The sequence below is a fragment of the Podarcis muralis genome, chromosome 2 (assembly GCF_964188315.1).
Source record: "Podarcis muralis chromosome 2, rPodMur119.hap1.1, whole genome shotgun sequence".
Lineage (NCBI taxonomy): Eukaryota > Metazoa > Chordata > Lepidosauria > Squamata > Lacertidae > Podarcis > Podarcis muralis.
In genome coordinates this window covers 83325593-83350970 of record NC_135656.1, presented here as the reverse complement: position 1 = coordinate 83350970, position 25378 = coordinate 83325593, and the positions used below count along the sequence as shown (strand labels likewise).

Sequence of the window (25378 nt, the reverse complement as noted above, 5' to 3'; positions counted from 1 at the left end):
CTTCCTTGGATCCCTACACCTAGTAGCAGTCCAAGTGGTGAAGAGGTGCTGCACTCTCCAGACCAGTATCCCTCCAGCACACCCTGGGCAGGGCTGAGGTGGTGGCAAGGTCAGGGTTGTGGTGGGAGTGCCAGATTGCCTCTGCCCATGTACCTGTACTGTCCCAACCTCGCTGCCAACCTGCCTTGCTTCAGCCCAGTCCAGGTAAGCTGCAACAACACCAGTGTTGGAAGGGCAGCTCTGCCCCACTGCATCGGCGGCGGCTGCTGCCTTACACTCATCACTGCCCCGCTCATTGACACTCTTAATGCAAAGTGGCTGCTATGAGCTACAGCAGGATGGTGGTCATGCTGGAAATAATGGTACCTCTGATGAGGGGTTTGTTTCATCATAATGCCCACTCTTCTTTTTGATAGGCTGCAAGTAGGCTGCCTATCAGGAGGAGGTTTGGCTAACATACTAGGAAAACATATAGGGCATTTACCTTTCTCCCATCTTCTCCTGGAGTCCCATCTTCACCCTGGAAAATAAAATGTCACATCTATGTTACTGCTCCAAGGTCTGCTTAGAGACCAACCGCTATGATCTTCCCATTTGCTGCAATATCTGCTAAAAAGTGCTTTTTCAGTCACCCACACTTCCACCCCACCAATACAATCCCTTGCCTGTCAGGCCTGAAGCCCCACTTCTCCAGCAGGGGATGGGGGTCAGGCCCATCACTCACATTCTTCCCATTCAGCCCAGGTTTGCCGTCATCGCCAGGCTTGCCCTGGAAAAGAAATGCAAGTTGTGAGCCCAGAGAGGGAACCCAGACACTGAACTGCTCAAGATCACTGTAAACAATCTGGGATTTGAATCTGCATCAATCGAGCACAAGATCACCCTTCATTCATTCTACCCTGGCGTTCATCCTTCAGTGAAAAAAGATTTAAACATAACAATTTCAAAAGGAGGAAGAGGAAAGGGAGACCTTTCCGGGAGATGTTAAAACGTCCCAGTTTCTGTACGGGCCATGCTGCTCAGAGAACGTGTTTCAAGGCTGTGATTACACGATGTAAAACTGTGGGTTGGCCAAATGTTGGCTGGTAGGGTTGATGTGCTAACGACCAATGCAATCTGCACTACAGCCTGTGCAGATACATAACAGAGGCAATCTAGTACAGTTATGCAGCAGAAGGTTGCATTCACCCCAAAGCAATGCCAGGGTCGTCTGAAAGCACACCTCTCCTCCTTTCAGAAGAACTATGCACTTCCATCACCTGCCTCTTGGGAGTACCCAGGTGCAGGTCCAGTCTTAAATGTACCACCCATTGACTGTCCTTACCAACAGCAAAGCTGTTTCTCTTTGATCGTCCTGCAAACTCACTATTCCTCTTAACAAATCATGTAAAATTGACATACAGTTTGGGACACAGAAGAAGAGCAACTTCATAACAAGAGCCACTACAGGGAAGTATGATGTTGGGTGTGTATTATCAGGGATCAGCTGCACGATACTATCAGTGGGTGCAGAATACCATCCTTCATGCTTCAGCACATTACTCACAGGCAATCCTGCAGGTCCTGGGGGGCCACTTGCTCCAGGAGGACCCTGCTCGCCACGCAGCCCTGCGAGACCCTGCAAAAAGAGTGGGGGGAGGCAAAGAGGTGAGAAGTAGACTCCTGTAATTGTGCAGAGCAGAAGAGAGACCCAACTCTTCATAAGATACTTGGTAGCTGAGATGAAGAAGTCTCTCACAGTGTGGAAAGAGAATGCCAGGGACCCTTTAGGATGGGTAAGACAACGGGACTCTATACAGACTGCACTATGATCAGCAAGAGGAAAATTAAAATAGACCAACTCCATCACATCCAGGGTTTTCTGTAGTCCCTGAAGACCACACTAAGGTGCTTAAGTGCTGACAAGAAGAAAGGCCAGGAGCTGTGCTCAAGCAGTCTAAGGAGATGGAGGAACAGTAAATGATGGACTTGCTGTAAGATTTCAGCTCCTAAGTAGCACCCCACTTTTGAAACAGGATTGCAAGAGAAAGTATCAGCATTTGAGCTCAAAACTCACATAGCCTGATGTGAGGTACCCATACTTACATCTCTGCCAGGATCGCCCTGCTTCCCAGGATCACCCTAGGGGGGGGGGGGAATAAGACGTGGATGTGATCGAGAGCCAGGCATACAGCAAACTTAGAATCTAGTGTGCAGGAGATGCAACACCATTTTATCTATTTATTTCAAGTCTAAGATGGTAAGATACTTTAAACAAGCCCCAGAGGCAGGTATAATCACATCATTGTTATTTTATTTGCAACAGATAATATTTATTGGTACCTGACACCCCCCCCCCCCATTTCTCTACACACAGTGCTGGAGAGGCAAAAAGTCTGTTTTTTCACAGAAACATCTCTCTTCTTACGATTAAAGTCAGGTCTGGTTCTGGAGCAAAACAAGATGTTCATTTAGGAGTCTATAAGAACACATTTATTACTTGGACAAATGTGTTTACTTCTCTTTTTAAGGTGACACAATGAGATCCAATTAAAACTAAATTAGGCTTGTTAAGGAGTGTACAAGCTTTCACATTACAAAGCTCTCATCACTAGTCAGAATCACATTCCGCCTAATGAAGACTGCTGTGAAAGTCAAAGGTTTTCTCCTGCACCAATTAATCTGGTCCAATAAACACTCTGAGGACTTCTTCTAGTTTGGGGCCAAAAGATCAACCTCCATCAACCCAGCTTCTATATTATAGACATATTACTAAGGCAGATGGGAAATGCTACAAAATGGCTGGCTGTCCTAACCACTCTGTGTATGGTCTTTAGAGCAGCTCACAGGACAGCTGACTGTGCTGACAATGATACAGTACCACTGTGGCTTAGCTATACCTGCAAATTGTATCTTTTACCAAGCATTACACTTACCCTTGGGCCTGCAGGTCCTGTTTGACCAGGCTTCCCATCTAACCCATTCCGGCCATCTTGCCCTGGAGGGCCTCGGTCACCCTGGAGGAGAATTAAATGAGAGTGAGTGCCCAGTGTTCTGGACCACAGTGCTCTGGAAGGTGGCAAGCAGGAAGAATGGGAGCTGTGGGAAAAGTTTTGTATGCTCTGGATCTTTGGAAAACCTCTGGCCACGGGCTTAATTGTGCAAGCCATGCCCATCTGTCAGTCACCTGACATAACACAAGAAGCTCTGTTATCTCTGGTCTAAGCACTAAGTGCTAAGATTGGAGACAAGAGATCCTTAGCACTAAGCACCACAGCACATAGACAAGACATTAGCTTATCTTCAATCTTAGCAGTGTGCTGCCTAGCGCTAAGATTACAGATAAGCCTCTGCCCCTCTTTGACAGTTGTATCTCCCATCACTATGACTGGAGATAAGCCTCTGTACAGTCAAAGGCAGGTGTGAAAAAGCCTCTGGTCTTTAAGAGGGAGTAGGCAGAGGCTTATCTGCAGAATTAGGGCTGTGGGATCTCTGCCACTATTGTTTATCATCAGTCATAATTTCAGTGGCTCCATAAAGCTCCTGAGGTACTGAACAATATCAGAGACAGTGGTAGCAAGAACCGCGGAAGAAGTGCACTGCGTTAGTGTATAAAGTTGTAGCTATTTTATAATTTCTCCATTTAAATCCAAAATTTGCTATCCAAAACAAAAATTGGCATCAGAGAAAACCTCAGCTTTCTTTTTTAAAAAGTAAACAAGCTGTTGCTATTGTGGATAGAAGTGGGTGCAGCATTTACTTGGGGGAATGATAAATAAGTGGGTTTCCATGGTTCTCACCCTCACCTCTAGCATCCTAAACATCAGAGCTCTCTTACCTTCTCTCCCACAGGACCTCGGTCTCCAGGGTCACCCTGCAAAATGAAAGAGGTGAGCACATGCTCAGTTTGCCAAGAACCACGCAGAGCTGGGAATTAAGCTCTCCAGAAATCATATGGGGAGCAGGACACATCAAGGCAGAGAGAAAAAGACTTACACGAACTCCAGGGAGACCTCTGGAGCCTTCAATTCCCTGAAAGAGGGGCAAAAAACGGAAGGTGTGAGAAGGGAGTGTCTGGCTGACGTTTAGAAATTTTTAGGTCATTTAGGCCAACAGACCTTGTCTTTCCACCCAAGGGTTCTCAGTCATAGAAATATAATAAAATGTGAAAAATAAAACAGCAATATAATACACTCAGAAACAAGGCAGGTTAAAACATCATCAACAGCACTCCAGTTTAAAACCAGTTCAAACGTATTTACAAGTCAGCTTGTAGGCCAGAGACTTGTCTAAATAAAAATGCCATTGACTGCCGCTGGAAGGTCATTAGAAGTAAGGCTAGCCAGGGCCCAATTGGCAAGGAGAAATACACCCTTGGAGCCACTTGCTATCCACTACAAAGTCACTTACCCCTGAGATTATCCCTCACTGCTACACATTACCCTCGCTAAGGCATGATGATGACCTTTTGCTTTGATGCACCAACCCTTCCTACTTAAAGCAATGTACAGAGAAAACCATAAACACGAGCGGCCAACATGGCACCCACAGGCCCCCATGTGCCTCCACAGGCCTTCCCTGGCCCCCCACAGTGGTCTTCTCCTGTTGAAATTGGAAGAAGCATTCTGCTGTAGCCAATAGAACAGGTTGTGGTGTGTGGTTTCTCCCAATATAGATGAGACACAGACCCCAAAAAGTTCAGCAATCCCTGCCATAAACAACAGGAGATGAAGCCATTCCAACCCTAAAGACCTGCCCTTCATCCCCTTTATGTCCAAAGCTTGTTTCTTCTCCAATGGCTGCTCTACATTGCCTCAGTCTCAGCTTGATGAGGTTTTGGGCATCCTCAGATATAACTCTAATGAACTGGCACCTACTCGTTCTCCTGGCAGGCCAGGTAAACCAGCATCTCCTTTGACACCTTTCATTCCATCTTCTCCAGGGTCCCCTGGCTCCCCCTGTAAAGGAAACAGTGGTGCAGTGGGTGAGGAAACAACAATGGCATGCCCTCGCTTCTCATTAACCAATATCCACAGGACTATTTCTGAAGAATGCCTAAGGGTGACTGATTTCTCTGAGGGTCAGACTGGACATGATGCTCAAATGCCCATATGGGATTTCCTCCCTGTGTAAAGAGCAGAAGATTGTAGTACAGGGGGAAAGTTAATCCCCCCCCAACATACCTCCTGTGATCTTGATTATTTATCAGCTCCCCCCATTGATTCTATTTGCATTTATTTTATGAAAAACACCCTTCATGTGTCAGGTTTAGCACTTCTCTCACACAAGACATGGAACACTGGCAGTTTCTCTAGTTGAGGTTTATTTAGCAATAACGGGTTTTCAGCAATCCGAGCTTTTCACAACTCATTCCTCACTGTCGGAGTCAGTTGACTTGACTGACTTGACCTCCCAAGGCCAGATATACGCCTTCCTGCTGGTCTTCCTTTCTTCTAATCGCTTGCTCCGCCTCCTACTTCTTGGAGACTCAGGTGCAGCCCATTCCTTCTCCTCTGGAGTTGAATCCAGCCCCCTCCTATCACCTGCCTCCTGCTCCTTCATCTCTGTGCTGCTGCGAAAACATACAGGCAGCATTCCAGAGTGAGGAGGGCTTATCTCCCTTTCATTGTGAAAAAGAATCAAGCTTCTGTTTTCCTCTGCCTCTTCCTCCCCTTCTGCAGACTCCTCTCTGCCGGCCATGTCTCTGACACCATGTTAAATGCAAAGACATTCAATGTTCTGTCTAGTCTAGCCCCTAAGCAGCATCTCTTTGCGGGACATAACTGTTGGGATTTCCGCTCCCACCAAGAATACCCGCAGTCCAGAGCCCGCCAGCAGGTAGGGCGGATGGGATCTTGGAGCCAGATTACTCACCTTCTCGCCCTTTTGCCCTGCTCCTCCAGGTCCCGTACCAACCTGCAGAGCAGAAAAGAGGAGGGGTATGTTAGACACTTGCAAAGTTAGAGCCAAAGCAAAATACTGCCACTGGGGAGGGAAACGTGGAACTTACTGTCTGGCCTGGGGGTCCAGGCTGACCCTGCAAGGGGAAGGGGGTAAGTGGGAAGAAGAAAGGAAAACAAAGATTTAGCACTATGTCCCAGGCAAGAGCAATGATAAACATCACATTTGTTAGTAAGGAGGACAGGGAGTCCCTGATGCACACTATAAAAAGCACACATTCCTGTATCTCCAGCAGGCATTGAGGGCTCCAGGTTTCTTTCAGAGAGGTAATGCTGGACATGTAGTCAAGAAGGGCTGGGTTTCAGAGATGGCCAGCTAGTTCAGCCTCCTCTGCTTGGATGATTAATGACATTTACCGTATTTTTCGCTCTATAACACGCACCTGACCATAACACGCACCTAGTTTTTAGAGGAGGAAAACAAGGGAAAAAACATTCTGAATGAAACAGTGGATGTATCATTTTTGTGCTTCATGCTGTGGCCACAGACATGTGATCTGATGGTGAATTTGGGGTGACCCAATGCAAAAATCCTGATAATTCCTGTGGATCCATGCTTTGTAACCACGTTTTTGCACCATTGCAGCCCCAGGCAACAGTGGGTGCGTGATTTTTTGGGTGCAGGCTGTAGCCATGGACATGCTATGTGATCTGATGGTGAATTTGGGGTGACCCAATGCAAAGATCCTGAGGATCCATGTGGATCCATGCTTTTTAACCACGTGTTTGCACCATTGCAGCCCCAGGCAACAGTGGGTGCGTGATTTTTTTGGTGCAGGCTGTAGCCATGGACATGCTATGTGATCTGATGGTGAATTTGGGGTGACCCAATGCAAAGATCCTGAGGATCCATGTGGATCCATGCTTTTTAACCACGTTTTTGCACCATTGCAGCCCCAGGCAACAGTGGGTGCGTGATTTTTTTGGTGCAGGCTGTAGCCATGGACATGCTATGTGATCTGATGGTGAATTTGGGGTGACCCAATGCAAAGATCCTGAGGATCCATGTGGATCCATGCTTTTTAACCACGTGTTTGCACCATTGCAGCCCCAGGCAACAGTGGGTGCGTGATTTTTTTGGTGCAGGCTGTAGCCATGGACATGCTATGTGATCTGATGGTGAATTTGGGGTGACCCAATGCAAAGATCCTGAGGATCCATGTGGATCCATGCTTTTTAACCACATTTTAAGTGGGGAGCGAAGGAAAAACAAAGAAGGGACATGAGAGGGGTGTGCAGAGAAGCAGCTGGCTAAGAATGCTGGAGAGGGATTTAACGGGTGGGAGGCAAAAGTTCCCCCCCAAGCCAGCCATCTCTCTCTCTCTCTCTCTCTCTCTCTCTCTCTCTCTCTCTCTCTCTCCCTCTCCCTCCCCCACTCTCTCTCCCCCAGCAGTACCGGAGCACAGAGACGACACTTTCCCCTCTGCTTGCCTGGAGGGGAGGGGCTTTCCCTGCTCTTTGTTCCGTTTCAGCAATCACAGCAACGAAACAGAGGAGGGTGGGCAGTAAGACCCTGAGGCAGAATGCAGGAAAGCTGCCACTTCCTCTTTTCAGGTTTCCCTTCTCCGTGAAGAGCGATTTGACTTTTGCTTGATTTTTTGGCTCCAGGGACCACACATTCGCTCCATAACACGCACAGACATTTCCCCTTCCTTTTTAGGAGAAAAAATCTGCGTGTTATAGAGGGAAAAATACGGTATATCTTGTCTTTCTTCATGGTAGGATTTTAGGAAGCTTTCCCAGGTGATTTGCCATCCAGGCACTGATCAAATATTGAGCTGCATCATTAGCCTTCAGCGTCATTTCCCTGGGAGGCAGGCTGCCAACTCCAGCATCAGCATACGAAGAATACGAAGCACCCCTTGCCAGGATTTGCCCTTATTAGTGTAATGTGAAGAAGTGCGACAACAGGTTTCATCTTCAGTGCCAAAAACCTTTGGGATGTGACCGCAAACAGATGGCATTGGAGGATGCCAAGGAAACAGAAAGGAGCCAGAACTTGTGTAGGCAAAGAGCTTGGGGGCACAGGAGACTTGGCTTGCCAGTGTGGACACAAGGAAGGGAAATAGATTTGAACGAGGAGTGCGGAGAGCAAAAGCCATCCCCTGTAAGGGCACTGCTGGGAGGTTTTGAATGTTCACTGCATCTATTTTATACAAGGATCTGTGTGTGTGTGTCTGTGTGTGTCTGGAAGTCCCCATGGTCAGGAAGAAACATGGAGGCAGCCTGCTGTTGTAATAATACTAACACTAATTTTATTTGTACCCTATCCATCTGACTGGGTTGCTCCAGCCATTCCGGGTGGCTCGGCTCTGTATTAAGGTAATAGGTTTGTTTTTCAGCCCTGTTTGGTGCCAGTAACCATGCACCTGTCCGTTCTCATCTGGAGCCCCACAGCAAGGTCTAGGTCTCTGGGCAGAATCTCAAGCAGACAACATAGATTGGCTAGAGCAGCCCTTAGTGGGAAAAGCACAGCTACTCACAGGATCTCCTCGGTCGCCCTTTGACCCTGGTGCTCCAGGACTGCCCTGCAAAGGGAAGAAGCGACATAGTAAAAGCAAGCCTGGGGTAGGTGGGTGCTGCAACCGAGTCAAGGGGTGCACAATGGGCTCTTACATTTCTCCCGTCTTCACCTGGGTCGCCTTGGTCCCCCTTCTCGCCAGGGAGCCCTCGGCTTCCTGGCAGACCCTGCGATGTGAAACAGAAATGAAAATCAGAACATTATCAAGTAGCCAATACCACTCTGGGAAAGGTCTTGTGGAACTGGCTAGTTGGAGTGAGGCTGGACGGGGGACACTAGTCAGTGGAAGGGGGCAATCAGAAGGCTGAAGAATTCAATGCTGTGATGAAAAGGAAATTCTCCAACTTCATCTAAGGAACAAGGAGGCAAACCTTCAGGCTGCAGGCCACCCCCCCCCTGAACACCACCAATCAGAACTGCTTATGCTAGTGGTTTTCAACTAGTGTGGCATGGCACCTTGGGGTGCCTTGAATGATGGTCGGGGGGGGGGGTACTGCGGGCAACACTGGCCTCTGTCCCTCTTTCCTTCCCTCCCTCCTCTGATGCCCTCTTGCATCTCTGCCTCCCAAAGGCTTGCACAGCTGCTTGTTGCAGCAGCCCTGGCTACAAGCTCCCCAGGCGAATGATGCCTCTGGGGCTGGCCAGGGGGTGCTTCCCAGCCCCCTGTGGGGCAGTGTGAGGACACACTTCTCTTTGGGGCAGGGGAAGCAGCTCAAAGACTAGGGGCATCAGCTGCAGCTGCCCAAAGGACTCCCAAAGAAGGGGAGAAGAGAGGAGGCTGAGGGAAGACTCCACAAGGGACGGTGCTTGAAAAAGGGTGAGAGGCTGCCAGCTCTACAGGCAAGGGGTGACACAACTGGGCTTCTGAGTCCCACAGGGGTGCCGCAGAAAGAATGTAGTTGGTCAAGGGAGCCGTGGACTCAAAAAGGTTGAAAACCTCTGGCTTATGCTAATATGTCAACCTTCCAGGCTAGGCCTATACAAGAAGCAAAACATTGCACAGCAGCTCTTCTGCAATGCCAAAACCCAGGCTCAAAGACAGAGTTTTATGCTGTGGCACCGAAGGGATGGCAAGTCAGTGCTGGCAAGTCATCTCACCCTCACTCCCCTGCTTCAGTGTTTACAGCATCCTGAATCTACGTCTCCATGACTTTTCTTAGAAATAATTCCCAACTTCATGCCACACATCACCCGCTTGGGCAGTGCTTCCACTGTACTTACCCGCAGACCCCTCTCTCCAGGTTTGCCTGGTAGACCTGGCTCACCCTTGGGAGAGAAAGAAAAAGAAAGAAATGAGGGAGGGCTAAGTACCTGAACATGATTTTGGTATTGCATACATTACGTGTAGGCTATATTTAAAGAAATGGACAGTTGGTGGAGTATAAATCTCTTATTTTTGCATTTTGCCTTTGATAAGTAAAAGAAAAAGTAGGAACATCAGAGTGGGCAGGTGGCAAATTGAGAAGCTCTTACTTACTGGGGTTCCTTCATCTCCTTTGTCACCTCTTTCACCCTAGAAGCAAAGAATCCACAGCAGAGAAGTTGTTTCCATCCTTCTTATTATCACCAAAATACAACCACACCTTCAACAGGCCCTGTGTTAAAGCCTAAGTACCCTCAAATGAATCTACTTGTTAAGTATGTTCATGCCTTGCCCTGTTGCAATCTAAAGCAGCAGGCCAGCAGCATGGTCACCATACAAACGAAAGGCTAAAAAAAAAAAAAGTTGGTACTCAAAATGCAAGTTTAGGCTAAAGGTAGATCCCAGGTCTGAAAAAGCTAAAGTCTCTTTTCTCTTACTTACCTCTTTTCCTCTCTGTCCCATCTGTCCGGTAAGTCCAGGTCGTCCTGGTTCTCCTCTCTCACCTGGGTCTCCTGGGTCACCCTAAGCAAGAGAACCATTGGGCAAGGAAATGAACATGAAATCAATACAAATAATGCAGGATCCTAAAGGAGCCCCAAACTGACCACTAGGCACTGGAACACTCTCTGAAAAGGCTAAAAGGTGCTTCTACCCCCAACGCCTACTCAGCCTGCATAGAACCACTCTCTGAGAGCCAGGATAATGTGTTGGACTTGAACTGGGGAGGTTGAGATTCCTGCTCTGCTATGAAGCTCACTGGCTGGGACTTTAGCTCCCAGCCCCAGCCAGCATGAGCAGTGATGAAGAATTATCTGAGTTGTCATCCAGCAACACCTGGAGGTTCACTGGTTCCTTATCCCCACATTACATTCCCCCCCTCTCTCTCTCTCTCACACACACACACACACATTATAATGATGCAAGCACCACTTGCCTAGCCCAGACTTCATCAGCACTCTTTTGCTCCCTTCAGCCAAAGCACAATAATTACCTTTGCACCTGTCTTGCCAGTCAAACCAACAATCCCCTGTTTTGGAAGGGAAGAAGCAGATAATTAATACGGTTCTATGTCACTCAGGAAAGCAGAGGCTCCTACACCATGGGGGAAAGGGGAAAAATAGCTCTTCTTCGGATGCACAGTCCTAACCCTTCCCCATGAATATATAGCAGGCTGAGCAGACATGACTCACATCTGCTGCTTGTGCAAATGCTGGCAAGCTTTGAACTTACTGGAGGTGGGAACCAAGGCACTGCACAGACATCAGCCCATTGGGTAAAATCAAAGAGCAGAGGCTGAAGAGATCCCTCCTCTTCAAAGTAAAGAGGGGGACTAACAGAGCCCTGGTGCACAGCTGATTGCCTGAACACAGATCCAGGAAATTAGGATAGGACTCACCCTGTCCCCTTGCTCTCCTTTTGGACCAGGTGAGCCTGGAACACCAAGTCCAGGCGGCCCCTAAAAGGAAAAACAAAGCCATGTCAGGATAAAAACCAGCTGAGAGGATGTGATGTATGCATCCCCCATGTAACACATGCACACTGATTTCACATCGTATTTACTCTAAAGTTCCACAACACATATTATTAAGATTTGGGCAAGTTGGTCCTGCTATATGGAAAGGTGGGATTTCATGACCTGTAGCAGTGAACTATCTTTTTATCAAATGGTCATAAAAAGAGAGTTTCAACCATTAGTCAGATCTTGCTCAACTGGATGGGCACAGTCATCATCAATCATCTCAAATGGTAGGGGTTTGAAGTAGAGCCTGGCAAAATGTTTTGTGGAATGGAGGGAGAAATCCATCTTTTGTTCCCGGTTTTGGCTGGACAGGCAGCAGGAGGAAGGAGCTCTGTAACCTCCACCAAGGATGAACCACCATCCTGCTCTGCCCAGTTTCCTGCCACCAAAACAATGAGTAAATTTTGCAACATTCTCTAGCTTGGCCTTATAGCATCTGCTTTCCTCATAGGTGGCCACACAAATCTACTATGATTGTTATTTAACAGATTTCTAGCCTGCCTTTACTTCTCAGAGTAAAGTTGTTAGGCTTCTGTCCAGAAATGTATATAATCCCTGACAAAGTTTGTAGCAGTGAGCATCTCAGTTTGGCTTGAAATCCGGACTCTGGAGTCAAAAGAATCAAGTTCTGCATGCTGCATTGTCACACCCGGCATGCGCTGAGACATCTTGACTACTCACACGCTCTCCTTTGCTCCCGGCATCTCCTCTGGGTCCAGGTGGCCCCTCTGGTCCTACAAGGCCCCTCTCCCCCTAAAGAAAGAAGATAGCAACACAGCTTCAGTAGTTAATGTAGCCTTATTGAAGTTCACCAATTGGGTCTGCATTGCTCCGGGACAGGAAGAAGGAAGTCAAAGAAAGAGTTTATTCTGCTCTCCGGATAGCAGAAGGCACTTGCGTGGTGTGTCCACAGCAAGTCCAAAGAAATAAGAAATTTCATGCAGTATATATATCCTCCAGGCACCCTCTCCCTCCTTCCCTAGGAACCCAACCACGTCAGCCTATGTACACAGGTTGACATCACGTGTTCCTGCTCTGGTATAGTTAATAGTGGCGATCTCTTGCTGTTTCGTAAGACGCTACCAAAATTGAGGGATGAAACCACCAAAAAAAAGAAGAGAGTGCCACAACAGTGGGCTTGAAATAATTAATTCACAGTAGTTTTCTCTAAGATAATATATAGTAAACAGGGTTGTTTCTAAGCTACACTGCCTACTCTGCAAGTCCCTACTGAGAAGCAGATATGTTTCCATGCTGTTACCTTGTCTCCTTTGATTCCTGACTGACTGGAAGCCTAGAAGAGACACACAAGGGAAGAACCTGCTGAGTATAATTTTAACAATATCAACCCATGGAAAGGGACTTCCTACCCACTGGTTGCAAGCTGTGCGCAAAGAAGGAAGAGAGGCCAGGATCTGCCCACTTCAGGGTGAGGAGGTGATGAAACTTTCCATCTGCACATTAGCTGTGCAATATGGTGAAGGGGTGCAGATGGCATAAAAAGCCTTCTGTCTGTTTTCCATCCATGCAACAACCAAGGTGCCTCTGTGGGGTGCTATATGCACATTCTCACACATGGCACACAACTGAATTGCTAGTTACCCAATTTGCTTGCAGTATGTCTGAGTAGCTAATGTGAAGGTGGAAATACCTCGAGGAGAGGGGATGAGAGATTATACATTGGCCACCCTTTCCAGCCCAGGAATAAAACCACCAGCAGGGCGGGGGTTGGGGGGGGTTAGGGAAGAGAGCTAGGATGCGTTATCCTCCTCCCACACAAAAATATGCGGTAGTCATTCATGTGCAACTATGTGGATTCAACAAAGGGGCACTTACTGGTTTCCCGGGTAGTCCAGGTTCCCCTGGGTCTCCCTGTGGAAGGAAGTGACACAGGAAGAAGGTTCAGAAAGTATAACAAAAATAGCAAAACCCTCTTAAAAGGGTTTCACTCGGACTAGGGACTTCATTGGCACCAGACCAAGAGATGCAACTGCTTGTCTCACACTAGTGGGGGCCAGCACCCCAGGAGCCAATTATTTATGAACCATGAAAGATATTATGAGGTGGCTGAAAGAGCAGAATTTAACCAATATATGCAATTAGTAGCACTGGAAACAGCTCAGTTCTCACTCCTCAGTGAACTTGTCAAGCTTTTTTTGACTAGGAGAACCAACCAGGCATTCTGAATTCTGAATGCTGTGGGCCAGGCCTGCACAATTTGTGGCTCATGTCCAGCTGGCTCCCAGGGGCTTGATGAGCCTCAGTTTTCCCGCTTGCCTAGAACTACATAAGCAAGGGAGTCGCAATGAATCTGGCAAGCCACGTGGTTATATTTCTATCCAGCCTATGAAAGTGGGTAATCTGGCTGCCCTCAGAGGTCTGTGGGACAGTGACCAGGCTCTGGAATGCCCAACCTAGCCCCAACTTTAGGGATATTCAGAAGACATGCAAAGGCTTTTTACCCAGATTTTTGGAAATGTTTGATTACTGTTCAACATATGTTAATTATTTCACTCGTTGCATTGTTTTAGTTGTTCATTATTTTAAAGAGTCCTTACCCTTTCTCCTCGAAGGCCAGGTGGCCCTTGCAAGCCCTGTTCCAAAAAATCAAAGGGAAGCATATTCATCACAAATACGGCAACACCCATGGATCTCACCCTAGCATTACCAGTTACACTTGCAGTAGTACTAACTACATTCTGGAGTAGCCAGATGGGCATATACAGAGGGGTAGAATCACCAGTTGGTTCCTGTCTAAATGCTGGTTCCTGTCTACATTCTCCAGCAGGGTCAGCTACTGAGCCTAAGTTTCCCCGCTTGCCTACTGAGCTAGTAGACCCATACTTACATCTCTGCCAGATGGACCTGGACGACCTGCGGGTCCTTGCTCTCCCTGGAACAAGGGAAAACAGAGAAGTTAGTAGGGCCAAGGAGAGTATTTGCACCTGTGCAGGGAAGTTGTTAGCAGGTGGCTCAAAGTCCTGGATCTTTTGTGCTGGGCTCCAGATTTCTTGCCTCTTCCCCACTTTTTTTAAGCTCTTAATTTTTTTTTAAAAAATCCCTTTGTTTAGAGAACAGCTAGGCTTTGATCCTGCCAACCTAGCAGTTCAAAAGCATGTCAAAAGTGCTAGTAGATAAATAGGTACCGCTCCGGCGGGAAGGTAAACGGCGTTTCTGTGCACTGCTCTGGTTCACCAGAAACGGCTTAGTCATGCTGGCCACATGACCCGGAAGCTGTACACCCTCGGCCAATAAAGCGAGATGAGTGCCGCAACCCCAGAGTCGGCCACGACTGGACCTAATGGTCAGGGGTCCCTTTACCTTTAGGCTTTGATCAGAGGCCTACACCTGTGCGTGCGCATGTAAATTAGCATACACAAATTTTATGCAGATCTGTGGAATGGCACATGCCCCAAGTGATTTGAAGTACCTAGCAATGTCCCTGCAATGGAGTCTGCACAACACTCAGATTCACCACTGAGGTCTAAGAACAGAACAGCTCTTCAACAGCAGCTCCTTTCCACAAGTCCCTTTTCCCTCATGGTCAGGGTGGTGTACATAGGCTTCTCCCCAGGTTATCACCAGAATGTGCTTGAGAAGCACGTTAAGTTGAGGAACACTGACTAAGAACTTAAGGAACAGGGATTTGAGCCAGGCTTCCCTGGTCTAGGCCAAACAGTTTATCCACTAATTAATTCTGATGCATTACTTATTATGAATTATCTATACCACACCAACTCTCCCAGAGAGGGAAGTCCTTTGAGCTTAGAATCTAGTGAGCCCCCAGGTACAGCAGGGCTACTCTTGAATGAACGTACCTTCTCTCCTTCAGGGCCAGGTAATCCACGGTCTCCCTACAAGGGAGAAGGAAATGAGAAAATTAGTATATGTCTGGCAGATTAAGGAGCCATAGAGTATTCTGAAAAAAACTGTCTTCTTGAGAGGAGCCAATGTCTACTCTTTTTTGTGTTGATCTGCTTCCATTAGAACAAGGATACAGAATGCAGGTTGCTTCCACGCAGAGGTGCGCAACCATCACTATGCCTGCATTACTCCTCCTGGGGAATCCTCAACCCAGATCCAAGCTTTTCCAGGTGATGAGGGGATCCGAGGACAGAATCCTAAGGCAAACACTGGCAGCTCCTCCTATACACAGGCATCTCACACAACACCTTACAATGTTACCTGCATGCCACCAGCATACGCAAAGCCTGTTTGGAACAAAGTGGTACTGTTGACTCAGCTGATTCACACAGCTGTGTTCACCTCTCAATGACTACAGCACCAAAGCGGGAGATGCATGTGTGAAAACAGCATCCCAAATCATACACCACAGACAGGGCTTTCATATCAATCTGTTTGAAAGGAGGCAGTTAACATGTTAAAGCGTCAAGGGCTATGTATAAAGCGATGCAACACCAAGCGATGGACACACATTTGAGAATCAGCTTTTGACTGATATGCGGCCAATTCATTAGACATGAATGCACGTCACTTGATGTCTCATCACGTAATACGCAGCAGCTGCCCAAACCAAGTTGCTGGTTATCTTCCATCTCTGCAAAGAAATCTTGGCTCAACAAGATTCTGCCTCCACCTGTACAATATAGTTATCTTTCCCAATCAGAGCTCACCTTCTCTGCTGGTGGTCCAATCTCACCAGGCTGCCCTCGGTCTCCCTGTCATAAAAATAGTGGGTGTATTAGCAGCATTTAAGGATGCAAGTGATTCAACAATGGATGAGGGTGCAAGTGTTGGTGAAGGGGCTCATTGCAAAGCAACCGAGGGGTTTTTAACCTCTATCATTGTTGAGGGGGGGTTGAATTAAGAGTTTCCTGTGAAGGAAAAGCAACCCTGCATACCAAAGGACTAGGCTGGGCCTACTGCAGAGTATTCTCTGAATGGGTGACAGCAAATGGAAAGAGTCAATGAGAGACATGTTGTGGCCCTAATTCTAGGACACTTCAATGCTTTGAAAGTACCTACCTTGCTTCCCTGTTCACCTGGAGGTCCTCTAGGGCCCTAAAGACAAAGCAGGAGCATTTTACTTGGTAAGTGAGGAATCTGCCGCGTGACTCATGTTATCTCTCAAGGAAACTTCCCCAGACAATGTGGACACTGTTGGAACTGTTTGATCTTTTGCTGAGGCTCTTCCTCTTGAGAACGAAACTAATAATCTAGTTTTCATAGGCTCTAAATCCCATCAGGACATAGCAGGAATTTCTTTTCTCTCAAAAACTCACTCGATCTCCTGGGTCTCCAGGCCGTCCAGGTGGTCCAGGAAAACCTTCTTCTCCATCCCCCTTTGAACACAGAGCAAATAAGTTATTACCTGTAAGAAACAAAAGTCCTATCCCTGCCTTTGGGTTGCATGTGATGAAGGGTGGGGCTAGAAATATTTTAAATAAACACCCATGAAATTCAAGTAGGCTACAGGGAACTGAGGAATTAAAAGCAAGAAGTGTATCTGCATCGCAGATTAATTCGTATCTGTACAACTCTTGCGTTAACTGTCTCGGATGTGTCTGTGCAGAAGCAGAGAAAAAGAAGGTTTCTGCTTTGGTAGGGGACTGAGAAATGGTAGAGGAACACTAAATTATGTTCACCTACTAGCTGCTTGCCCTCAAAGTCCAAAGTCCATGGCCAGGTAGATGGTTATCTTACCTTGTCTCCTTTCTGTCCTGCGAGCCCAGGAGGTCCTCTTGGCCCAGGATCTCCTGGCATACCCTAGAGCACAAAAGGCAACACAAAAGATCTTATGTCCTTTGCAGTTCATATACCGGTCATATACGGTTGTTGTGCAGGGGATTCAGATGCCTTCCCTTGAAGAAGAGCTGCAGATATATCACATTTTCCCAGCAATCAAAACTCAACATTTCCCCCCCAATATGTCGCTATGCATTTGAATCCTGTAATCGTTGACAATTTTTAACTTCCCTCAGCAGTAACTGTCCAATGCTCCTGGACAATGTTAGCTTCACCTCTATAAACTTCTCACAGCCCCATTCTAGTATTCCTCAAGCAATGCTCACATCCACATCTTTAAACACTGCATTTGCCCATATGCTCTAATCCTCTCTGTGGTCCCCTATCCAAAAGAATGGCAAAGGAGATACTCACTGGGAGGCCTGGTTCTCCTCTGACCACACCCCCATCTCCTGATCCAGGAGGGCCCTAGAAAGACAACCAAAGTGAGGCTCTGGACAGCTACAACACTGCAATCGCAATTTCGGCACAGCATAACGTTACATAGGGAACAGAGGACACATTGTGCAACCAGTTACAAGCATGGTCTTCTCAGCCCAATACAGCTAACTTGAAGATTGACCCATCCATAATCCTGGAACAGGAAGATTGTTCTGTATAAAACATAGGTAAAGCTTATTTCATACGGTTGTGATGTTCAAAGAAGAGCAGTTCAAATTGTAAATAGATGCAAGCAACAGTTACTGAGGTAGTGTCCAGATGTACAGTATATAATTTAAGCAGGAAGCCCATCTGAGAATGGCAGTAACCCCAGTTTAGTAAGATGTGCAATTTTCTCTTAAGCTTAGATGTAAGAGAATTTCCCCATTTAATTTCATTTCTAAATTCATTTTGTGCAGTTAAAGCTTTGCAGTCTGAAATCTGTGTCTGAACTTTACTAAACCTTTCCTAACAGAACAAACAGACTGTTTCGAAGCAGATGCATGCGCAAATCGGTGTTTCTTCTACAGCTCCTAGCACAACTGAAAGGAAGTGAACGTAAACAGGTAAGAAACAATGATGGAGAACAAAACACTATGAGATTGGCCAAGTGTAGAAATTGCACTAATTCCCAGGTCAAGAAGAGAACAAAAATATCAGCATACATAACTGAAAGCAGACATTGGAAGACCACTAATACACAGAGTCATTAGTCAGAAGGCAACGAAGACACTAAAATATGTTTATAGGTATGCATATGAGAATGTTGGGGTGGGCTAGTCAGAAGACCCAAAAAAAATCTGAGTCAATGTGAGGGGGGTGGGAGAGAAACTGAGCTTACCTTGAAGGGGGGGGGGGATATACAAACCATGAGATAATCAGAGAAACTGTGATAAACAAAAAGAGCTGAACACATATAGAATAAATGGAGGGCTGGAGGAGACAGGGCCATCCATGGTCTACAAATATACTTGATGATACAGCTCCTTTAATTAAGGATAAATAATTGTGCAAAATAAAAGAAAAAAAGAAAAAAATGCTATGGGTACCAGTATGCCAATATAGGATGTCTCTGCACAAGGGCAGGGAAAAGAAGACCTTAAGCTCTCTTCCAGCTCTCCTACTCAATTGTTCTGCAATCACAAACAAAACTCCCAGGATCAAATGTGCCACAACAGCAAGGGAAAAGCAGCCAGGGGAAAAGTAGGATCACTTACTCGCTCACCTCGGTCGCCCTTCTCTCCCTGTAAGAAAAATTGCCCACATGTAAGCCAAAGTTTTATGCTCAGTATCTCCAAGCGCCCCATGTTTTCATCCAAATGCAGAGTGCATCACACAACAGCCATTTACAGGGTATAGACGCAACAATATGCACATTACAGGAAAGACACAACCAAGAGGAGAGCTGGGCAACTCTGGGGGCCCATGTCTGGGAAGAAGAAACCACAGTGACGGGTATATGCCTGAGAAACCCTGGGGCTTTCAGTGAGGGCACACTTTCAGGGTCAAGGATGATCCAAAAAAATCACACCATTGGGGAGATGTGGTCCAAGAACTTTAGCTATGTCACAGGAGGCTGATCAGATGCATCTCTTCTGCTGTTTGCTGTTCTACTGGTGCTTCCCCCCCAAAAAATTTGCCACTTGGGTTGCTTGTGCTGTTGTTGGCCAGCCCTGCATACTTGAAGAGTGATATGAGGATTGTGAATAGTGACAGAACAGGGAGGGGATTTGTGTGAGACTGATATATGTGTCAGGGGATACGTATATCACTAGAAAGAGGAAGATGAGAGACAAATGGCAAGAGCTGTTGCATAGAGTGAAGCTTGTTTGCTGTGAATTTGTGGGTTTGAGCACATGTGTGTGCATGTCTCCCTCTCTCTCCCCCCCCTCTCTTCCTGTGCACACAGATTCACATGGGGCTGCAACACCTGCCTACATACCTAGCAAAAGGGGCAAAGTGTGTGTGCGTGGACTGCATAATGTGCAGTTGCTGAAACAACACAGCCATCAGAGAGAAGGGAGAGCATACCTTGACAAACTCGCCGGCAGGTCCCACAGGCCCCGGAGGTCCCACAGGCCCCGGAGGTCCAGGATCACCAAATTGTCCCCTGGACCCAGGAATTCCAGGAAGTCCAGGGCTTCCCTTTAGGAAGAAAGAACGAAGTTAACAAGCACAGGACCATTCCCACCAGTTGGTACCTACTTAGCCCACTGTGGAGGCAATTGGCTGCAATCTTCTGCACACCTGCGTGGAGGTAAAGCTCACCGAACATGGAGGATTGCACCGCACATTTCACAGAAAGAGAAGCAGTGCTGAACAGCTGCAGGATGCTTCAAGAGATGGGGGCTTGATGTACAAAGGGGCTCAGCTTCTCATGCAGTACAACTATCCCTCCCTCCCCTTCATGGTCCACCCCCCCCCCATTCAACCACTTTCTCATTTCTTGCCTGTAAGATGCTACGTACCGGTTCGCCAGGCTCCCCCTTCCGGCCAGGAAGCCCACCTCCTCCTGCTCCGTTTACAACCTCTCCAGGCTCCCCCTGCCCAAGAGAAAAGGCCAAAGGTCACATCAACAGAGTACAGTTCAGGGATGAAGCGGGAGGCTGCCTCAGTTTCTCTTGGGAGGAAATACAGCCAGTTATTCTATGGCTATGTTAAAATGCGGTGTGTGACAGCAAAAGCAGCAACTAAAAAACATCATGAGCCAGTTTTCAGGGTCACCTAAACTTTTCCACATGCTGGACTGTTAAGCAAAAACAAAACAAAAGCAGAAAGTTCAGGGGAAAGACATGCCTGCAAGTTTTAAATAGTTTTAACAAGGATTGGAAATGTTTTGCAACCAGATGTCCTCCAAATGCATTGGACTATATATAAGCTGTGCTGGCTGCAGCCAATGGGCTAGACTGTGCCTCGGGCCCAGAATCAAAGGGTGGCTGCTGGATCAGTGGCAGAGTCCATATCTGATAATGTATGGTGTGGAATTTGAGCCACACTCTTGCCTGCACCTTCTGGTTCAGGTTACGTAGTGTGAGCCACCCAACATTCAAAATTTCCCGTGAGATGCTAGGCTAGGAGATTTTGAACAGCAGGCAGCTTGGATCCACCTGTCACAGATTATAGTCGCGCAGGTGACTGCTTCCCTCCTCACTGCTGCTTGTCACCAGCAAGCCCAATGGTGGGATTCCACTGATGACAGGGGGGGGGACACATGCTGCACAACACTGCTGGGGAGCCCCTCAAACATGGAGCTAGCCATGCCTGCTGCAAGGTATGCTGTGGTGAAGGAGCAAGGCCCCCATCCCCTTTGATAATATAAAAAAAATCGGATCTGTCCCTAGGACTTACCAAACATATGGGTCCTTTGTAAGGCAAAGAGCAGAAGTAAAGCATATTTATTACTAGCAAAGCTGGAGGCTGAATTTAGATTGCGCAGGGTGAGACATGAAGGGTGCACAGATTTCTAGAGTCATCAACTGAGAAGAGGAGGCACTTTAAAGCCTACAAGCAATCTGGGCCTCAGCTGCCTGGTGCTCTCTGGTGTCGCTATAAGGAAGCAGAATCTGGGAAGGGCAGCCCTGATAAATTATAACAGCACATAAGGTCCTGGTTCCGGTGCTGTTGAACCTTGACTACCTGTGTCCAGCTGAATGTGGGTTACAACAGATGCTGGTCCAATATGCCCCTGCTCCAGAGAGGTGGGGAGGGTGTGTGTGAAGAGGGGTGTGTGTGTGTGTGTGATAGTTATACCACCCAAATGCCAAATTTCAGAAGAGATAAGAAAGTGAGGGCTTTGTCTTATTCCTACCCCCCTCACCATTTCTCCCAACCAGGTATCCTTCTCCATTCTATTCTGAAGGAGCGTCTCCACCCCCATCGTTCTGCCCGGACGCTGAGGTCCAGCGCTGAGGGCCTTCTGGCGGTTCCCTCATTGCGAGAAGCAAAGCTACAGGGAACCAGGCAGAGGGCCTTCTCGGTAGTGGCGCCCGCCCTGTGGAACGCCCTCCCATCAGATGTCAAAATGATAAACAACTACCTGACGTTCAGAAGACATCTTAAGGCAGCCCTGTTCAGGGAAGTTTTTAATGTATGATATTTTAGTGTTTTTTGGTTTCTATGGAAGCCGCCCAGAGTGGCTGGGGAAACCCAGCCAGATGGGCGGGGTACAAATAATAAATTATTATTATTATTCTAATTATTTATTAATTTAATTTTATATCCCACCTTTTTGTTTTCTGCAATGAGCACAAGATAGCACACATGGTTCTCCCCTTCCTTATTTAACCCTCACATCAACCCTGCGAGGCAGCTTAGGCTGAGAGGCAAGGACTGGCCCGAGGTCACCCCGTGAGCTTCATAGCCGAGTGGGGATTTGAACCCTGGTCTCCCAGGTCCTAGTCCAACACTCTAAACACTATACCTCACTGGCTGCGGGACCATGGTAGATTACAGAAACACAAGGTTGGGAAGGAGCAGGCTAGAGCAGTTTCTCCTCTCTAACTCTGGTTCTCACCATCACAGCACCTTTGGCTTGGCAGTGCGTCTTAAAACACTGCCCTGTAGGAATTTAGGAATTAAGACCCCCACCTGAGCCTTCTAGGGGGTAGTCTATGCACTTACCGGCTCACCTTTGCTTCCCTTTGGCCCTATTGGGCCAATCACTCCACGCTCTCCCTGGAAGAAAATGGTAAGGATAAGTAAGAGTCTTTCCAGTCAGTGAGAGGGGATCCATGGAAATCAACCCCTTTACTTACTGGGAGTCCTCGGAGTCCAGGAAGGCCAGGGCCGCCCTGTGGAGGAGAAAATAAATGCAGTAATGGACAGTAATAAAAAGGGTTCCCTCGCCCCCAGGGTAGGAATCATAAATTGAACAGGTGGGATGGGAAGATGACACATGTACAGCCACATAGTGCTGCAATGGGATTTGGATTTGGGCTGAATGGGCCCTTCGGGTACCTGCCAACTCAGCATTCTTTTAGAGCTGGGTTTTCTGTTAGTGAAAGTTGCCTGAGGCACAAGCTGGCTGGAGATTTGCACTGGTAAGTAGTCCTAGCATAAGATCCCTAGGACTGGGGTCTTGTTTTTGGTCCTGTTTTTCAGAGTGGCCAACCAGTGGCCAGTCTGTAGGAAACCCACAAACAGGATTTGACCACAAGAGCACTCTCCCCTCCTGTAGTTTGCGGCAGCTGGTATTCAACAAAATAGCTCAGCTCAGTTTATGAGGAAATTAAAGGACCTTAAGGGTGGCCAATATCTGTTTTGGAAGGAGGACATTTCTTGCTTCCCCCATCTTCTGCCCCCTTCCTTGGCGGGGGGTGATGTCATCAAGCTATGTGTGGGTGTGAATGGATTTAAGAGCTGTTCAACAGGGGAACAGACTCCCTCAGGAGCTGGTGATCTCTCCTTCCTTAGAGGTTATTAAGCAGAGGTTGGATCTGCCATGGATGATTTAGATGAGGTTCCAGCATTGCAGAGGGTTGGACTTGATGACCCTTGGGGTCCCTTCCAGCTCCACAATTTTATTACTCTAAGATCAGGGATGGGGAAGATTTTAGCCCTCCCAGATGTTGTTGGACTCCATCATCCAGTTAGGAATAAGAGGAACTGCAATCCAGCAACATCTGGAAAGTCATAGGTTCCTCACTTATGGTATATATGGACAGCACAGGCTGGGGCAGATTGAATTTCCAGGTAGCTAAGTTGGAGCTCTGGGTGATTAGTGGGTATCTGTTGGGAGTGCTAAGCTATGAACTCCCACCTATGTTCAACCTGCATTTTTGTAAATAAAAGCCGTGCTTTTTTTCTAAAAAGAATGTTTAGGGGCACTCTCATTTTCCTACTCATATTGAAATACTGCCCCTCAAGGAGGCCAAACTTAGATGCACAAAATGTTTAGGGGTATGTATGCCCCTGCGTCCCCCCCAGAAAAAAGCACTGAATAAAAGCAAATATTACAAAATGCCAGTAAGTCCCAAAGTGACTTCATTCCAAAGGAAGCCAAACTCAGGCTAATTACTGGAATCCCTGAAGCTTCTCATAGTTTAGATAACCAGGTGAGGACATTTGCAACTAGTCAGGTCAGGCTAACCTAAGTCATGGCAATACTACAAACTTAGTGCAAGGAGAAGATAGCTCTCTTTGCTCAAGGGAGACCCATCATTCCTAAGTTCAAACTGGTGGATGAAGACAAATAAATGTCTCAGTACAGCAAGGCATCATGGGAAATGGGAATGTCCCAGTGCGCAATGACAGATGGCAAGATGTTAAAAAGAAAAAAGAAAAATGCTGTTTACTGGTTGGCCAGAAGAACCAGGGTCACCAGGGTGGCCAGGATTCCCTGGCAATCCATCAGCTCCCGGGAATCCCTGGAAGAAAACAAAGCGATTAAGAACATGCCATTGTGAAAATGCCTTTTACGCTTAAGAATAAGAAGCACATGCATGAGAACATACACACAGGCATAACTCGTTCTTTACCATGGGCATCTGCTTGTTAGGGTTTCAATCTTAATTATATTACTCAGAAGTAAATCCCATTTATTCCAGTAGGAAACATGTCTAGGATTTCAGTCCTAGAAGACTAGAAATGAAAGGGATCACAGATCATCTAATTTGTCCTTTACTTGAAAGGAAGGGCCTGTTCCTCGCCAGGCCCTCAGTGAGATTCAAATAACAAAAGCAAAAGGACTGCAGAGCAAATAGCTCCAGGTAACCCAAGCAGGCAAGTTATTGCAACAAGCTCCCATAGTCTATTCATCTTGCAGGAAAGGGAGTTCACCAGTAGAGGCACCACAAAGCTAAATTCTCTAATTTAAGATGAACCCAGAGGGATTCTCTGATCTTGAACAGATTGATGAGGAGGAACAAGGAAGGCTTCCTGCCCATAAAAGCTCCAACATTCTTAGTGTTCTGCTCCCTCTTGAGTAAAATATTCAAGACTACATGAGATGCTGTGAGTACCCACCCTGTCTCCTTTCTCACCCCGCCGCTCAGTGACATCACCTGGAGGACCCCGAGGTCCTACTGGGCCTGGAGCACCTGGGATCCCGTTGCGCCCCTGAAAAAAACCAAAGACAAATAATAGGATTTGTTTTATTTATGAACTGCCTGGTTGCTGTTGTGGGTTTTTTTCAGATGCTTTTGGTGGTGGAAGCTATAACCTGCCTGAAATACAGGCTGGGATGCTGCCAAGGGATGTCCCCCCCCCCTGCCTCGCCCCCAATAGTCTGAAAAGGAAAGGGTTTTAGTCAAACCAACAGCACCCTAACAAACAAGATGAGCTCTGCTCCAAGCCATACAGCCCAGGGACCCACACAAAAGAGCAGACATTACCGGATCTCCAGAAGGCCCAGGAAGTCCCATGCGTCCTTTCCGTCCCTGCAAAAACGATCAGAGAGATTAACTGCTGTTTCTACCCCCAGGGACCAACCCTCTATAGGCCCTAAAAGGACTTCAGTGTGAGATCACCTTCCTTGGGACATCTCAGATACTCACAATCTCACCAGGTTCGCCCTTCTCACCCTGCAGGAAAATAAAAGAGAAGCCACAGTTTGCACGCAAGAAGAAATACCGCAAAACATTTCCCTGCTTCTCTCTGGGTAACTTATAAGGAAAAAAAACTCTTGGGAAGTGGTCAGATGGTGCAGAGACCTTCAGTTATAGGGTGGTATATAAATTCAATAAATAATAATAGCTTTGGGATTGGCCTACAGCTACAGTGGGAAACAGTGCAGAGCCATTTCCATGCCTGCCAAAGTCCCTCCTCTTCTCCACCCGCCTTAGTCACCTAGGAAACCGCATGGCATCATTGGTCTGACTCCACCATTGCTGACTCCCTCCATCCTGTCTCTA

At 47.2% G+C, this 25378-nt stretch overlaps 1 protein-coding gene across 1 annotated transcript in view; it reads right to left on the bottom strand.

The window, feature by feature from the left end:
* The window catches only part of COL7A1 (collagen type VII alpha 1 chain), a 119511-nt gene that overhangs the window by 47340 nt on the left and 46793 nt on the right, over positions 1–25378 (bottom strand). The window contains exons 30-66 of the mRNA XM_077924950.1: positions 25022–25048; positions 24860–24904; positions 24492–24584; positions 23822–23893; positions 22283–22318; positions 22149–22202; positions 19997–20071; positions 19560–19673; positions 18746–18772; positions 17463–17516; positions 17007–17069; positions 16586–16645; positions 16329–16364; positions 15977–16021; positions 15161–15196; positions 14191–14235; positions 13901–13936; positions 13179–13214; positions 12604–12636; positions 12024–12095; positions 11220–11279; positions 10815–10850; positions 10265–10345; positions 9938–9973; positions 9682–9726; positions 8556–8627; positions 8423–8467; positions 5990–6016; positions 5854–5895; positions 4857–4937; positions 3976–4011; positions 3818–3853; positions 2916–2996; positions 2086–2121; positions 1547–1618; positions 725–769; positions 485–520 (exon numbers count right to left, since the gene is read on the bottom strand). Of these exons, the coding sequence (XP_077781076.1) occupies positions 485–520; positions 725–769; positions 1547–1618; positions 2086–2121; positions 2916–2996; positions 3818–3853; positions 3976–4011; positions 4857–4937; positions 5854–5895; positions 5990–6016; positions 8423–8467; positions 8556–8627; positions 9682–9726; positions 9938–9973; positions 10265–10345; positions 10815–10850; positions 11220–11279; positions 12024–12095; positions 12604–12636; positions 13179–13214; positions 13901–13936; positions 14191–14235; positions 15161–15196; positions 15977–16021; positions 16329–16364; positions 16586–16645; positions 17007–17069; positions 17463–17516; positions 18746–18772; positions 19560–19673; positions 19997–20071; positions 22149–22202; positions 22283–22318; positions 23822–23893; positions 24492–24584; positions 24860–24904; positions 25022–25048 (1926 nt within the window). The remainder of the gene's footprint in view (positions 1–484; positions 521–724; positions 770–1546; positions 1619–2085; positions 2122–2915; positions 2997–3817; positions 3854–3975; positions 4012–4856; positions 4938–5853; positions 5896–5989; positions 6017–8422; positions 8468–8555; positions 8628–9681; positions 9727–9937; positions 9974–10264; positions 10346–10814; positions 10851–11219; positions 11280–12023; positions 12096–12603; positions 12637–13178; positions 13215–13900; positions 13937–14190; positions 14236–15160; positions 15197–15976; positions 16022–16328; positions 16365–16585; positions 16646–17006; positions 17070–17462; positions 17517–18745; positions 18773–19559; positions 19674–19996; positions 20072–22148; positions 22203–22282; positions 22319–23821; positions 23894–24491; positions 24585–24859; positions 24905–25021; positions 25049–25378) is intronic.